General features: G+C 46.7%; 1 protein-coding gene across 1 annotated transcript in view; it reads left to right on the top strand.

Annotated features, from left to right (window-relative positions):
• The window catches only part of CDH1 (cadherin 1), an 81,098-nt gene that overhangs the window by 51,844 nt on the left and 11,913 nt on the right, over positions 1-17,341 (top strand). The window contains 9 exon segments of the mRNA NM_001163060.1: positions 1,384-1,607; positions 5,748-5,891; positions 6,026-6,181; positions 6,860-7,004; positions 8,694-8,869; positions 9,411-9,539; positions 11,005-11,187; positions 12,710-12,954; positions 15,958-16,103. Of these exon segments, the coding sequence (NP_001156532.1) occupies positions 1,384-1,607; positions 5,748-5,891; positions 6,026-6,181; positions 6,860-7,004; positions 8,694-8,869; positions 9,411-9,539; positions 11,005-11,187; positions 12,710-12,954; positions 15,958-16,103 (1,548 nt within the window).

Here is a 17,341-nt window from a genome sequence, read left to right as displayed (position 1 = left end):
GCCCTCACCATCTAGTATAATTTACACCTTCCCTATACCTCTAACCCTGTCACTCTTGTGTCACCCTATTTAATTCCTATATATCTCTCTGTATCTTCCTATATGTCATCTGAGATCTTTGGTTTTATTATATATCCATCTCCACAATAGTATAAGCTCAGTGAGAGCAAGGTGCCTTGTCTATCCTGTTCATAGTTTTGTCCTTAGGGACCAGCAGTTTCTGACAAATAGTATGATGGGAACCTGTAGAATGAGTCCTTTGGGACTCTGATGTTAAGTGCAGGCATTTTTCACTAGATTCTCCAGAAACGGGTATTAATATATTTTTAAAGTTTTAATTTTTTTTTTTTTTTTTTTTTTTGCTTTTTAGGTCTGCACCCATGGCATATGGAGGTTCCCAGGCTAGGGGTCGAATTGGAGCTACAGCTACCGGCCTATGCCACAGCCACAGTAATGTCAGATCCTAGACACGTCTACAACCTATACCATAGCTCACGGCAATGCCGGATCCTCAACCCACTGAGCAAGGCCAGGGACTGAACCCACAACCCCATGGTTCCTAGTTGGATTCGTTAACCACTGTGTCACGATGGGAACTCCCCAATTTTTTTTTTAATAGTATTTATTATGTGCCAGGCCCTGTACTATATCTCTTAAAACAACCAACCTTAGTAGGTAATTGCTGTCAATGCCTCCATTCTGCAGATGGGTAGCCTGAGGCACAGAGAGGTTAGAGGACATGCACAGGTTCACAGAGCTAAGAAACACAGCTGGGACTTGAACCCCACCCTGGCCAGAGAAAATAAGAGCATATTTGGGGGCAGAGGGGTGAGCACTACAGTTACCTCCATCTTGAGGAAACTGAGGCTCAAAGAGTTGAAGAAATTTGCCTGCGTCCCTACTCCTAATTGTCCTGTGTGCTGGCTCCCTCTCATTACCTGACACTGCTTATTGAAATGTAGGCTGCTTATTGAGCCGTGCAGCCTAATCCACAGCATCTCACTGTGCCTCTCTCTCTAACTTTTGGTCTCAATAGATACTCTGTCTCAGTTATTTTTCCCTCGTCAAGAGCCATCTGAAGGAGAGGCTCTTTTCGGTTATTGAAAAGAAGAGGTAACTTTTTAAGCACGTCACTGTTTTCACACTCAGAGCAGATGAGAAAAAAATAGACCACAATTTAAGTCATCCTATAATTGTAATGAACATAATGATGCATCAACTCCTTTGCTCTCTTTGCTCTTCTGCCACCAGATTATGGTTTATTTTTACCGTGCTCTTTTTGTGTGAGTTGGGCTTCTGGTGGGTGAATGACGTTTGATTTTTAGAGACGGCGTGCTCTTTCATCTCCCTGGTGTCCTCATCACTGTGATTTATGCCCTGCAGTGAGTTTTGAAGGATGCACCGGTCTGCCAAGGACGGTCTATGTTTCTGATGACACCCGATTCAAAGTGGGCACCGACGGTGTGGTTACAGTCAAACGGCCATTTCAGCTTCATAACCCGGAGATTAGTTTTCTCATCCACGCCTGGGACTCCACCCGCAGGAAGCTGTCCACCAAGGTGACACTGAAGGCGGCCACACACCACCATCACCACCACCGCCATCAGGTACGCTGCAGTGTTTCTTGGAAGTTGACTATCATTTCAGTCCGCCGCTGACTCCAGGTTTCTCTGCCTTGGCGCCACTCACAATTTGGGGCCAGGTAATTTCTTGCCGTGGGGGTATCCTGTGCACTATGTGATGTTTGGCTGCATCCCTGGTCTTAACCCACCAGATTCTGGTAGCACTGTGACAACCAAAATTATCTCTATATACTGCCAATGCCCCCTGGAGGCAGGGGAGCAGGGCAGAAGAGCCCAGGGTTGAGAACCATTGGCTTAACCAAACTAATTCTTGCTGGGGATTTTGTTGTTGTTGGGTGGATGGCAAGATAAACTACCTTCATTTCTGCACATAGCGTAGAATCAGTGGTAAGGGCATGGCTTCTGCCTGGAATCGGATCCCCAGCCTTTCTGTTTCCTACTTGAGTCCACTTAAGTAACCGATTAAGTTACTTAATCGGTCTGTGCTTGAATTTCCTCATCTGTAAAGTGGAGAGCACAATGACTTCATGAATTACTATGTGTGCGTGAAGTGCTGGAGCTGTGATAGGCGTACGGTAAGTAGGCCGTAATCATTAGCTGCTGTTCCGTTCCCTTCCTGCAGGAAGACTAAACACGGGGTCAGTTCTCTGGTCATTTTGCTTTTCGCGTTTCCGGTGGAGAGGGCCTTGGCAAAGAAGGGGAAGAATCAGGGGGAAGCCCTTGCCTGACTGGACAATAATCTCCACGGAATCCTTCCCCGTTGTAGTTGCAGTGTCTGGCCCTTGGGTCTGGCACATACCAGGAGCCCAGTATATCCTGAGTGGACAGATGGGTGACTTGGCCACAAATGAAACGATGCATGTCTGCCCGGGTTCTTGGCAAGAATGCTTCTGGAAGTCGTTCCCCAGAACCATATGCCTTTGCCTGTTTCTAAACTGCTCCCACGATGCCTTCTACCGAAATGTGTCTCTGGGGGAACATTTTAGTTGTATCCTGCTGTTACCTTGGGAGTGTGGATGTGTTGTAAGTGCCAAGGCCTTTCAGGCTGGCTCCTGTTTTTCTCCCTGAAGACTTGCTGAGGTTCTAGGAATTTAATAGTTGTGATAGATCTGATTTTTCTCCCTGGTGTAATTGGACAGACTAGAAAAGTGAGGAATTTAGAACTAAAAATAACTTAGCTTCCTGCCTGAAGTCTCTAATTGATTCCATCATTCATGTAAGTCCGGCCTGGTAAATTCTTGCCGGACATCTGTGCGGAAGCCTCTTAGGATCCAAAGTCATTAACAAAGTTGACTTTGCCATCTGCCTTCATGATTAGGTTCACATCCATATTACAGAAAAGCACAGGAGTTCCTGCTGTGGCACAGTAGGTCGGCAGCATCTTTGGAATGCTGGGATGGGGGTTCAATCCCTGGCCTGGCACTGCAAGTTAAGGATCTGGCATTGGTGCAGCTGTGGAGTAGGTTGTAACTGCAGCTTCGATCTGATCCCTGGCCTGGAAATTCCATATGCCACTGGGCGACAAAACAAAAACAAAAATGAACCACAAATTACACAAAAGCACAGATTAGGTTCAAATACATTTTGTAGAAAAGCAGGAATAGAGTGTTCTCTTTCAAGTTAAGGCAGTTCACTGGAAAGTTGTGGCCAAAACGGAGACTCTTACAGTTCCCAGGAGCCTAGGTTCGTTCTTTGCTTTCTGTTCTGTCATCCTCCACGTATGGCTTCCATCCTCAAGCTGGACAGACTAGAAAAGTGAGGATGATCCAAGAGGGCTGCTGGAGCTCCTGTCGTCACAGCTTTGCTCTGGGTGGTAGGAAGGAGGAAGGGAGAAAGCCCAAAAGTGTATCACTTGTTTGTCCACCTTTTAAAGAAAGCTTTGTGGAATTTTGAAGCGTTATTTCTTCTTACATTTCATTAATTAGGACTTGACTTCATGGTCTCATGTAGCTACAAATGTAGTATAGGAAATGTAGGTTTACTTGGGTATGTTGTTGAATATAAAATACATACATATGGAGAGAGACATGAAGACACAGAGAGGTTTTTTTTGTTTTTTTGTTTTGTTTTTTGTTTTTTTGGTCTTTTCTAAGGCCGCTCCGGCCTCATATGGAGGTTCCCAGCCTAGGGGTCTAATCGGAGCTGTAGATGCTGGTCTACCCCACAACCACAACAACGCGGGATCCGAGCTGCATCTGTGACCTACACCGCAGCTCACAGCAACGCTGAATCCTTAACCCACTAAGTGAGGCCAGGGATTGAACCCCCATCCTCATGGTTCCTCGTCGGATTCGTTAACCACTGCACCAAGAGGCAAAGGCCAAGAGATTTTTGTTTTTAAATAGGAGTGGCTACTGAGTGGTAGGTGGCAAGCAACTCTGCCTCAGCTGGTTTGAGGTTTACTTAGGTTTGTCCCTAGTTCAGGGGCCTTTGTGCCAGGTGGCCCTACTTGAGAGGGAGTGACAATCTTACCTCTCTTTTAATTCATGTATGAATAGATTACATTGTACACCTTAAATACAAATGGTTTTGTCAGTTCGACCTCAAGAAAGCTGGGGAAAAATAAAAATGGACCTAGCTTTCCAGCTCTTTCTCTTATAGCTGGATGGTTTTTTCTGGTGTCCCCTTTTTTCTGAGGGCTGGATTCCATGTTCAGTGTGTGAGGCACAATTCCCTTTCATTTCACCCATGAAGGTGTGTGTTTTGCCCGCCCAGTGTTCATCATCGTGGTCATTCTCTGAAAATAGTCCACGGTCCCGATGTCGGCGACGTGCGCTCTTTCTCTCCCCCTTCAGTGCAGCAAAGGGGTTTGCATTCGTTCATCCCCAGCCCTGCAAGATGATCATTTGGGGTCATAGGATACAGTGTGGAGGATCAGATTAATGTGTGTTCTGTGTTCAGGTCACATCCCAAATTCCACATCATTAAAACCATAACTCAGTCTTTTCCAACCAGTCTGACCACCGTCTGCATCATGAGCATTTACTGAAGACTCACTAGCTTTCAGGCTCTGCTCTCAGTGCTTTCCTGCAATGCTGTCACCTTGCAAGGAACACCTTGCATCCTACCAAGGACCCTGTGAGGCCGTACTAATAGAATCCTCATGTTAGACATTAGGAAAGTGTGGGACAGAGAAGTAATCTGCCAGGAGGGGAGGTGTCCCAGTGAGGATCCAAGGCCAGGCAGCCTGGCTCCAGAGCCTGCCCCGGGCCAGGGCGGGGCTGCTTCTCTAGGAGGTGAACGGAAGGGGTGTGCATTAGGGGTGTGGGCGTGACTTTGCACAGGAATGCAGGATTGGGAAGGATTTTGTGATGGTATCTGGTCACATCTCCTGTCTGTCTGGTGTGTTTTGAGTCACAAGTTTAAAAGCCAGGAGGTAGGGCTTGACTCATACTTGGCAGAGTGATGAGTGAGTGTTTGGAGGCTGGGAGCTGGAATTGACCTTGACAACCTTTGCCGTGTCACCGCCATCACTTGAAGACACTTCAGCCGTTCGCAAGATCTTTTCCTTCCATCTTTAGCTATCCTATTTCTCTGTGTGTGCATAAAGTTATCTTTATCGCCCAAGAAAACCGGTCAATACAAGTCTCAAAGGGCGTCTTTGAATCCCATCCCGACAGCTTCTGTTAGAACAAATGGAAACCCTTCGGATGTAATAACACAGTGGGATTAAGGGATTAGTATTGATCTGCAATGTCGTTCTTAGTACTAATTCCCAAAATTTACTCATTTAGGCCAGCTCCACTTTGGAGACCTGTATCGCTAGGGAAAACAGAAAAGAAAATTAAAACACCTGAATATCTAATTGTTTAACAAGCTCTGATTTTAAATCAGGGGCGTATCATGTGCTATTAAAAATGACAGGTGTGCTACTTAGGCTTGAAGTAACGTGTAAAATAATGTCAAGCCCTCAAACCTATCATCGTGTGTGTGTGTAATGATTACTTGAACTCTGGACACTAAGAAGGATCAGAAGAGGAAACCGTCTTTATTATATGGCACAGAGGTTCATTGGGTTTTGTTTCGGCTCTTTGTTTGGTTATTAAATTGAAAACGTGTTCTGCCCTCCAAGACGGGAGGTGCTAGCTGGCTAGGTGGGGCTGTTTGGCCGGTATCCTCTCTCCTGAATTATCTCGTTTTGTTCTTCATCTTCTTTCCTGCTAGGACTCTCCCTCTGGCGCCCACACAGAAGTGCTCACGTTTCCCAGCTCCCACCATGGTCTCAGAAGACAGAAAAGAGACTGGGTTATCCCTCCCATCAGCTGCCCAGAAAATGAGAAAGGCCCGTTTCCTAAGGATCTGGTTCAGGTACAGAAGGAAGTTCTCTATTTCTTGGGGAGGAATTTGGCAGAGAAGAACCCAGGAGATTAAAGAGAAAAGAACCAATGTCAGGATCCTGGATCCTTCCTTGATCACTCTGTTTCTCTCTGTTTTGTCTTCAGATCAAATCTAACAGAGAAAAAGAAACCAAGGTTTTCTACAGCATCACTGGTCAAGGAGCCGACACACCTCCCGTCGGTGTGTTTATGATTGAAAGAGAAACAGGGTGGCTAAAGGTGACGGAGCCTCTGGATAGAGAAGCCATTGCCAAGTACATTGTGAGTGTTTCTTAAAAGCTTGTTAATGGTGGGGTCACATCCTTCCAACATTTTTTCAGTCAACTCATGTTGAATGCCTGCATGCTCCGAACATTGGAGGAGCTGCATTTGATACCCTTAGACCTGTTGATAAGGAGAAATGGCAGGAGAACCTGGAAAAATGGGGGGCTCTTTATGTTTTCCCTGTTAGGAATAAAGGGGGAGAGTCCTGAGGCATCAGGCTTGAACTCGGACCCTAGATGTCAACCTGTTCCTGGGACTAAAAGTCCCTGACACAAAGGAAGAGGCTGGTGATGATGCTGGGAGCCTAGGGAAACTGGGGGAATTGCATTCATGCCAAATGCAGAAAAATCTGAGGGAACACGAGACTGGAGTGGCCAGAGCAACTCTGACCCTGCAGGAACTCGTCAGAGTGTTTTAGCTGTCCACCTTTACCCCCGGGCCCGGCCCCCCAGCCCTGGTGTGGGACCTGGGGGCTCTGACGTTGCAGAGGTGTTTTCCAGCCCCAGGACTTCACACGCCGTGATCACTGAAGCAGCAGCGCGTGTATGAGAAGCTCTGTGCTGGGGGGTCCATCCTTGAGTGTGTGAAAGTGGGGCCGGGTGGGGCCCACTCTGCTCCGGTGGGACTGCGTCGCCCCTCTCTTCCTCCCAAGTAACGCTCGCCCGGCCCTTGCAGCTCTACTCTCATGCCGTGTCTTCCAACGGGCAAGCCATCGAGGAGCCCATGGAGATTGTGATCACCGTGACCGATCAGAACGACAACAAGCCCGAGTTCACCCAGGAGGTCTTCAGGGGCTCCGTCATGGAGGGCGCTCTTCCAGGTGTGACCCTTCACGAGGAGCTCAGCACCCAGCAGGACCCCGAGTCTTGGGGCTGACGATGGGGGTCAGGCCCTTCATGTGCACAGAACTAACTTCCTGGGAAGCCTCTGTGTGTGTGTGTGTGTGTGTGTGTGTGTGTGTGTGTGTGTGTGTGTGTGTGAACAGAACTTCCTGGGAAGCCTCTGTGTGTGTGTATGAGAGAGAGAGAGACAGAGAGAGAGAGAGAGACATCCTACCTACAGATGCATGTATGAAATGTTTAAGCCCAGTTTGAAAGGCTGATGAAGGAGCAGATCCTTGAGAGTGTGGACGGGCCCCGTCCAGTCCTTCCTGACCCCTTTCCTCTGCCGTCTAAAGGGAGCCACCGCCCTGCTTTTGGGATCCTCATCCTCTGCTCTCATTTCTCTTTTACCACGTGTGCACCTCCTGCTGCATGATGTCTTGTTAGTTTTGCCTACTTTTCTACACAGTGACAAACTGTTTGCTGAGGCGGTCGAACCAATTTACACTCGCGCCAACAATGCATATCCTGGAAGTGTTAGACTTTGGAGAGCCAGTCTCTTGAGCGTGTGATTATATCTCAGTGTCATTGAACATGGCGTTTCTCTGATTATTAATGGTCTCAGCATCTTGGCAAGTTTGCAGACCATTTGGGTTTCTTCACGACTTATCTCTTCAAGTCTTTTGCCCATTTTTTTTCCTCTTGGGCTATTTGTCTTTTGCTTAGTGATTCAAAGAGACATTTAGGTATTCTGGGAACTAGTCTTTTTTTCAGTCATCAGTATAATTTTCCTTCTACCTTGAAGGCAATGATCTCAAAAGACAGGTCTCTTAGGTGGAGCTGTGGTGAAGAAGCCAATTGTGGAAATTTCTGGGATTTTTCCTGTTTTACACAATATTCACTCAGTAGAAGAGACATAGCAAAATGTTTTAGTTGACGTTTTTTGTGTATTTTTTAAAAATGTTATGGCCACACCCTGTCATATGGACATTCCCAGGCCAGGGACTGAATCTGAGCTGTAGCTGTGACCTGTGCTGCCACTGGAGCAACACCAGATCTTTTAACCCACTGCACTGGGCTGGGGATTGAACCCGCTTCTCCACAGCAACCTGAGTCTTAAGATTCTTAACCCACTGCACTATAATGTGAGCTGCCTTAAGTAAACATTTATTGAGAGAAAGCTATATGCCACATTCTATGCTTGGCACTGTGTTAGAGATACAGGAGTGGAAAAGTTAGTCTTAGTTTAAGTTTTTCGTTTTTTGTTTGTTTTTTCTTTTTTGTCTTTTTGGGGCCATACTCACTGCATATGGAGGTTCCCAGGCTAGGGCTCAAATGAGAGCTGGAGCCGCCGGCCTACACCACAGCAACCCCAGATCTGAGCCCTGTCTGCGACCTACACCACAGCTCACGGTAGCGCCAGATCCTTAACCCACTGGAGCAAGGCCAGGGGTGGAACCTGCGTCTTCATGCATGCTAGTCAGAGCCATGACGGGAACTCTTTAAGATTGTGGATTCCCCATGTGCCTTCTCATCCCAACTCCCCACCCAAAATACCCGCTGGAAAAGCTGAGTTCTAGGAACACGCCCACTCGCTGGGTGGAATGCTTCCCTCCTCCCCTAGCACTTTAGTGACAGTTTTGGAAATTAACATGCAGCTTGACAGACTCTTCTTTCTCTGCTTCCAGGGACCTCTGTGATGCAGGTCACGGCCACGGACAAAGACGACGATGTGAACACCTACAATGCTGCCATTGCTTACACCATCCTCAGCCAGGAGCCTACCCTGCCTCACAACCAAATGTTCACCATCAACAGGGACACAGGAGTCATCAGTGTGCTCACCACTGGGCTGGACCGGGAGGTCAGAGGTCAAGGGGATCCAGAGGATGTTGAGGGCAGATATATGTCATCTTGATCATATGGACAATGCCAAATACTGCTGAGGCCAGTTGCCACTTAGCAGAGTGATGGTCTAAGCTTTGCATCTAAACATTTGGCCAGGAGTTCCTGTTGTGGCTCAGTGGGTTACAAACCCGACTAGTATCCTTGAGGACGCGCGTTCAATCCCGGCCCTCATTCGTGGGTTAGGGATCCGGCACTGCTGTGATCTATAGTGTAGGTCGCAAACATGGCTTCAGTCTGGCATTGCTGTGGCTGTGGTGTAGGCTGGCAGCTGTAGCTCCAATCTGCCCCCTCCAAGTTGCCTGGGAACGTCTGCATGCTGTGGGTGTGGTCCTAAAAAAAAAAAAAAAAAAAATTTTTTTTTTTTGTCCGGAGGTTTGGGGGTGAGCAGGCGGGCAGGTTGGCATTTAAGCCGATGAGAAAATATTGTTTCTCTGTGATGAGCTGGACTGGGCTTGATGTGGCCGTGGTCCTGACTCAGGTGTGTTTGGTCTCTGCAGAGTTTTCCCACGTACACCCTGGTGGTTCAGGCTGCAGACCTTCAAGGTGACGGCTTAAGCACGACTGCAACAGCCATGATCACGGTCACTGACATCAACGACAACCCACCCATCTTCAACCCAACCTCGGTAATCCCACAACTCCTTGGTGTCTAAAGAAAGGTCCTTGCTTGTTTCACAACTTCTCACCCAGACTGGTAAACTCTAAGCTAAAACGTAAGCAGATTGGGATGTCACTTGTCTCTGCCACCCTCAGCCTGGGGCCTGTTGGCACAGGTTCGTGCCAAGCACCTACTAGATCTATGTCCTCATATTATGCACCTTGATAGCACATCTTCCCAGGTTTGATTTATTCATTGAACACATGTTCTCTGAATTTATAGTGGAACCTGTCTTAGATGCTGGGGATGTTATCACAGACAAGGCAGGTGATGATTCTTTTCTCCTGGAGTTGATGGTGTAGGTTGGGAGATGTTAGACGACTTAGATGAGTTACTGTATGCAGGTATGTGAAATGCAGTCAAGGAGAAGGTACTGAGAGCCGCTGAAAGAACCTTAAGCCTTAGCGTGTTACTTAGAAAGTGGCTTAATGGTTAGTAATGGAGACTTGACTCTGGTTTAAACATATAGGATTGACTTTTTCTCTTGTGTCACAAAAAGCCCGGAGGGCAGGTAGTCCATTCGATCAATATAGACCAAGCCTCTTTTATCTGCTGTCCCACTGTCCTCAGCACATGGCTTCTATCCACAATGTCACCTTGTGGCCCAAGGTGGCGGCTGGAGCTCCAGCCAGATCTGTGCTTCATTCCAGAAGGAGGCAATGATGCTAAGTCAAGTTTCTTGTTTCTGTGAAGACCCATCCCACAAGTGTCACCTATCTCTCATTAGCAACTGCTGCTGCCAGGAATCCTGGAAATACAGTATTTCATCTGGGCATGTTGCTGCCGTCACCAATGTAGTCAGTGAGGAAGAGAATGGCTATTCATTAGCAGTGTCTGCCACCCTAACTTAGGTGTTGTAAGTGCGAGAGGCTTACGAAAGACAGTAACATGTATCGTAAGACTGGTAAGGAGGTTGGCAAATCAGGATCAGGGCAGGGTGGAAGAGCGTTCTAGGCAGAGGGATCATCCTGTGCCAAACGCCCCAGAACAAGAGGAAGCTTGATGCATCATAAGAACTGGGGACAGTGTGGTGAACCTGCAGGTCCGGCCCTGCAGGACCTTGAGACTGAGGTCAGAATTTTAGCGTTTAATCCTGGGTGCAGTGGGGTGCCAGCAAAGGATTTTAAGTAGAAGACTGTGATGCCCAGAGTTGATGAAAGTTATTGGTAGCGCTGAAAATGGTGGGGGAGGAGGAGAATGGAGGGTAAACCACAGTGTCAGCACCTGGGCTGGCATGTGCCCTTGGCTCTTGGGGGTGTTCAAGGGGGACAGTGCCCCCAAGTGCTGGCTGCTCCACCCATGGGAAATAAGGGTGGGTGCTTCTTCAAGACTCTTCTCCAAACTTGGACTCAAGGAAGGACTCCCTTAACCCTGAGCCCCACTGCTGGGTCTGAGTATGTCATAAGTGACCCGTCTCTTCCCTTGCTCTGCAGTACCAGGGGTCGGTGCCGGAGAACGAGGCCAACGTGGCAATCACCACACTCACAGTGACCGATGGTGACGTCGCCAATACCCCGGCGTGGGTGGCTGTTTACACAATATTAAATGATAACGAGAAGCAATTTGTTGTCATCACAGACCCAGTAACCAATGAAGGCGTTTTGAAAACAGCTAAGGTTGGTATGGTGCCAGGCAAGATGCAGAAATTGACAACCCAGCCAGCTGTCCTTGTCCACGGCTGTCTTTTCAGCAGTAGATTAGCACGGCCTTGGCTGGGTGGGGCTGGGCGGCTCTCCCGGATCCTGGGGGACCATTTCAGGTTTGTGGTGATTCTTCAGGCTCAGACGTAAAGTCAGGAAGCTTCTACACAGCCCCCTAAAGTCAAAGAGGAAGTACCATCTCTTTGAATATGCTCTTTCTCGGAAACATTTCCCTACCCCTTGTAAGCCATTTTGCAAATGAGAAGAAAAAGGATTTACTGGTCTCTCCTCTTTGGCTGGATTATTTTAGAAGTGGCGCAGATGCGACTGTTGGTGAAGGATGTCTTGGAAACTTGAAAACTGAGAAGTTGTTGAAGTTGGTGAGAGAGTAAATGGCCCCTAGACGATCCCCAGAGCTCTGAGCTTTCCCTGAGCGAGTCAGCAGATGGACCCTCCATTTGGGAGTCCCTTAGCCTGGCATCTTAGCGCCCACTGAACATCTGATGTCAAGCTTTTCTATCAACGAAAGAAGGCAGTTAATAATTTGGGTTCATAAAAGTTCCAGTGTATTCCTTCCAGCACCACCGAGAGGTGGTTCCTTTTCCTACTTATTAAGGTATGGAGGCTGACCCAGAAGTTAAATTGTGCAAATACACACCTAGGAAGTGGCTCGACTGGGATTTGTGCCCATTGCTGACTGGTTCTTAACTCTATGTTATTGCTGCTAAACTCACTGGGGTTAGGGAGGTGGACAGGCCTTGTGGACAGTGGGGTCTTGTGTCCATCTGCTGTCACGTGGACATGTCAGCATAGGATACAGACGTTCTTCCTGGTCTTGGGAAAATAAATGATTCAGTGTGCCGACAATGGTTACCAGAGGCTTGCCATTTGAGATTTCATGTAATTCATTAGTTCATTTTTACTCTTTTCCTGGTGAGGGGGTGGTCCTCAACTTTCATCTGGTTGCATGTTAGTCATTAAATCTTTTTTTTTTTTTTTTTTTTTTTTTTTGTCTTTTGTCTTTTTAGGGCCGCACCCACGGCATATGGAGGTTCCCAGGCTAGGGGTCGAATTGGAGCTGTTGCTGCCAGCCTATGCCAGAGCCATAGCAACACCAGATCCAAGCCACATCTGCGACCTACACTGCAGCTCATGGCAACACCAGATCCTTAACTCACAGAGCGAGGCTAGGGATCGAACCCTCAACCCCATGGTTTCCAGTCGGATTTGTTTCCGCTGCGCCACAACGGGAACTCCAGTCCTTTAATCTTTTTAAAAATATCGACATCCAGGCCCCAACCTCTGAGAATGTTATTAGGGTCTGGGGGTAGGACCTAAGCATATGTTTTCTTTAAAAGCTCTCAAGTTAATTCTTCTTAAGCAGCAGAATTTGAGAATCACTTGTATATTCCACCCAAAAAGTAATAGTTAAGGATTAAAAAAATTCTTGCTAGCACAAAATGTGTTTTATAACTGCATTTTTTTTCCTGCTCTTTAGGGCTTGGATTTTGAAGCCAAGCAGCAGTACATCCTGTATGTGGCAGTGACTAACGTGGCCCCCTTTGAGGTCACCCTCTCTACTTCCACGGCCACTGTCACCGTGGACGTGATAGATGTGAATGAGGCCCCCATCTTCATCCCTGCTCAGAAGAGGGTGGAAGTGCCTGAGGATTTCGGCGTGGGCCTGGAGATCACATCCTACACTGCCCGGGAGCCAGACACGTTTATGGAACAGAAGATCACGTAAGTGCGGCGGTTTCGCAGCTGCCTTGCAGCGGCTGCGGGTGTGTGTGTATAAAATACTTCCGTTCACAGCATTTTATCATCATTGGTCTATGCAAGACCCTTCTCCTTTTGGCTTATTTTTTTAATCCCCTTTTATTCCATTCCCTCCCTGCTCAGCCATTGTAGGCTTGCTGTGTTTCCTCTCTTTGAGTTTGCACTGTAGTAGGAATGTGGTTTTAATTTGTATTCATGGTATTATGTTATAAGCAGCTTACTCCTTGCATCTCTGTAATGTAAATCACAGCCACAAATGGTGAAAACACACATACCAAGCAACCACAGAAAAACACCCCTGTGGCCGTGTAGGATAAAGAATGTTCTTATTCTCTTGAGAGGTGGGTCTGATTATATACTTGTTCCTCTAGTGTGACAATGACATGAACTCTAAAGGAAGATAGTTAGCCCAAATCCAAACATGGCACATCTGTGCCTTGTTGGTCATAGCTTGATTTCCAGGGATAACAAAGGACTTGGTCAATAGGCTCACTTCTTAGAGAGATTTGTACCTGTTAATACCTACTTTAGAGGAAGCTGTTAGTGTGCTCTGAACTGTTGAGAAAAAGTGCTATGCAAATTCACAATAGAGTGGTCCCTAGGAATTAATTGAGTGTGTTCATGTTGAGGCGGTGTGTGTGTGTGTGTGTGTGTGTGTGTGTGTGTGTGTGTGTGTTTTAGTATCCATCCCTGTGGCTTTTTTTTTGGGGGGGGGGTCCTTTTAGGGCTGTACCCGAGGCATGTGGAGGTTCCCAGGCGAGGGGTCTAATCAGAGCTGTAGCTGCCGACCTATGCCAGAGCCACAGCAATGCCATATCCCTAACCCACTTAGCGAGGCCAGGGATCAAACCTGCAACCTCATGGTTCCTAGTCGGATTTGATTCTGCTGCGCCACAGCAGAAACTCCATATCCCTGTGACTTATTAAACATAAAACAAACAAGAAGAATTTAAGTGCAGCTTCAGCTTCTGAATTATTCTGGGAAGTGCTATTCTGTCCTGATTAGAAGGGCCCATAAAACTAAACTGTGACGGAGTTCCCGTCGTGGCTCAGTGGTTAACGAATCCAACTAGGAACCATGAGACTGCAGGTTCAATCCCTGGCCTTGCTCAGTGGGTTAAGGATCTGGCACTGCCCTGAGGTGTGTTGTAGGTCACAGATGCGGCTCAGATCCCATGTTGCTGTGGCTTTGGCATGGGCTGGTGACTACAGCTCCGATTAGACTCCTGGCCTGGGAACCTCCATATGCTGTAGGTGCGGCCCTAGAAAGAAACCAAAAAAACAAAAACAAAAAAACAAAAAAACAAACTAAACTGAGCCTGTGTACTATGGACTATATAAAGGCTCTAGTAGTGATCTTAATGGCTGCTAGAATCGTTAGGTCAAGGATGAGGGTTTTTGTTTTTGTTTTTTGTTTTTTGTTTTTCTTTTTTCTTTTTAGGGCCACACATATGGAAGTTCCCAGGCTAGGAGTCAAATCGGAGCTGTAGCTGCCAGCCTACACCACAGTCACAGCAATGTGGGATCTGAGCCTATGCTGCAGCTTTTGGCAATGCTGGCTCCCTAAACCCCCGAGCGAGACCAGGAATCTTATGGATACTAGTCGGGTTTGTTATTGCTGACGCACAACTGGAACTCTGAGGAGGGATTTTTAAATGGAAGAACCAGGCCATTACCATCCAAAGCTTCTGAGATATTTTATTTTATTTATTTATTTATTTTGGTCTTTTTGCCTTTTCTAGGGCTGTACCCACAGCATGTGGAGGTTCCCAGGCTAGGGGTCTAATCGGAGCTGTAGCCGCCGGCCTACACCAGAGCCACAGCAACGCTGGATCCGAGCCACGTCTGCAACCTACACCATAGCTCACGGCAACGCCAGATCCCTAACCCACTGAGGGAGGCCAGGGATCGAACCCGCAACCCCATGGTTCCTAGTCAGATTCGTTAACCATTGAGCCATGGTGGGAACTCCCAGAGGACCAAGTCTTAATAGTGTTTGTAGGGGCCCTTAGCCCCAGAATAAAGACCACTCTATGTGTGTGCTTTATTGCTTTGCACTTCCAAGGATGTGAGGATAAGCCCACAGGTTTCCAGGGCCCTTTGCTCCTTAGGTTTGTTTACTTCCGTTTCTGAGCCTTTCCATGACCCTAGTAGATAACTGGGCAGTATATCTTGTTTTTCGTGCTTTTGTTTCCTTTGGTCTGGCATGCCTAATATGATGTTGCATAACAGGATTATTGGCAAAATGTTGGCATCTGTGAGGAAACCTTTTTAAAAATTAAAAAAAAAAAAATTTTTTTTTTGGCTGTGAAAAACCAGAAGGAGTTTTACCCTCCCTGGCACCTTCCATTAAATGCCAGTGGTGCCGTGTACCCATAGTCACTGTATCAACCCAAATTTCCAAATGCTCAGAGTGGGGGTGTTGAGTGCCATACTGCAACCATTTGAGAACTGTGGTCCCCTTTGGGGAGCTGGTTTGAGAGAAACTAAAGAAATCTGACGTCTAAATGCCATGCCTGATTCTGAATTGGGGCGGGGGTCTGGTGGGGATGCTATGAAGGACAATTGGAGGGAAATTGGCGTTTGGAATATGTACCATTTATTAATTGATAGTATCCTATCAATGTTCTATTTCCTGACCATGACAATTAAACTGTGGTTATATAAGAGAATGCCTTTGTTCTTTGGAGAAAACACACCGAAGTATTTATAAGTAAAGGGACCTGATGCCTGCAACTTACTCTCAAATGGTCCAGCCAAACAAGAAATCATGCATCCCCTCATGTCTATGGCAAAATAGGTGAAGGGTACACGGATGGTCATCAAACATTTCTGGCAAAATTTCTGTAGGTGCACTTATTTTGTGAAACAAGACAGAAGTGCCTTTCGACAAAGGGGAACCTTAACCTTGGTCAGCTGCCTGCTGTTTGCTCTTCCTGCTCTAAACTCGAGCATGTGCCTTTCCAGGTATCGGATTTGGAGGGATGCTGCCAACTGGCTGGAGATTAATCCGGACACCGGTGCCATTACCACTCGGGCCGAGCTGGACAGAGAGAACTTTGAGCACGTGAAGAACAGCACATACACGGCCCTCATTATAGCCACTGACAATGGTGAGGATGCCCCCGTGGGACCGTGTGGTCTTTTTGCCTCACCCTCCTGGACCAGCCACTACCCTCTTCGAACCTTTTGGAGACATGAGTTCTTTCCTTTTCTTTCATCCTTCAACAAAACATTCTCAAAACATTGTCAAAAATGCACAGAATTTAGGTCAAGCAGCAGTTCCTTTTTTTTTTGGAGGAGTTCCTGTTGTGGTGCTGCAGAATCAAATCCAACTAGGAACCATGAGGTTGCGGGTTCAGTCCCTGTCCTCGCTCAGTGGGTTAAGGATCCAGCATTGCCGTGAGCTGTGGTGTAGGTCACAGATGCGGCTTGAATCCTGCATTGCTGTGTCTGTGGTGTAGGTGGGCAGCTGTAGCTCCATTTGGACCCCTAGCCTGGGAAGCTCCATATGCCATGAGTGTGGCCCAAAAAAGCAAAAAAAAGAGTTCCTTTTTCTCACTTCTTCTGTACCTGAACCCCACTGGCACCTGGGTTTAGATTCTAGGACCAAAGCTTAATACCAGTGAGTCCATGGACTTATTACCTAATTTTTATGTCCCTCCATTCCTTTATCTGACAAAATGATAATACCCCATCTTTGTTAAATGAGTTAACTTATGTAGAAGGGTTTGAAAAAGTGCCTGCTTCATCATACATGCTCTATAAGGAGTGTCATTATTTTTATTTTCATCATCATTATTAGTGAAATATGGCTCCTTCTAGACTGTTTATGTTTATATACATAGAGAAATGTGGTTTAGGAGTTCCCTGGCGGCCTCGGGGTTAAGGATATGGTATTGTCACTGCTGTGGTGCAGGTTTGAACCTCCTTGTGTTGAGGGCACAGCCAAAAACAAACAAATGTGGTTGGTTATAAAAATCCGTATTTGGTTTATAGCCTTTTTTTATTATTCTAAAAACCATTATCTTATTCATGTTTACTTTTACTTTCTTGGCAATATGCCTTGAAAACACAGAGCTCTAGCTTGGCACATTATAGATCTACCTCTTAACATCATTAACATAAAGTGATATTAACTGGATGCAGCATAGTTTAACCATTCACCCGTTAAAGGACACCAGCTTTGTTTCCAGGTCACCATTATTTCTGTGAGAGATAAATAAACATCCTTGTACATGTCTCCGTGGGCAGATGTTTCCCTTGGAGGGGTATGCAGAAGCAGAATTAGTTTTACTTTTTAATTTATTTTTTATTTTTATTTATTTTTATTTTTTTGCTTTTTTAGGGC

This window comes from Sus scrofa, chromosome 6 (genome assembly GCF_054392235.1).
Source record: "Sus scrofa isolate SSC_HxYL_T2T_F1_AM1 chromosome 6, Sscrofa_HxYL_maternal_Yorkshire_Landrace_v2.0, whole genome shotgun sequence".
Classification (NCBI taxonomy): Eukaryota; Metazoa; Chordata; class Mammalia; order Artiodactyla; family Suidae; genus Sus; species Sus scrofa.
The sequence above is the reverse complement of the archived record's forward strand: the minus strand, read 5'-3'. Positions and strand labels throughout refer to the sequence as shown.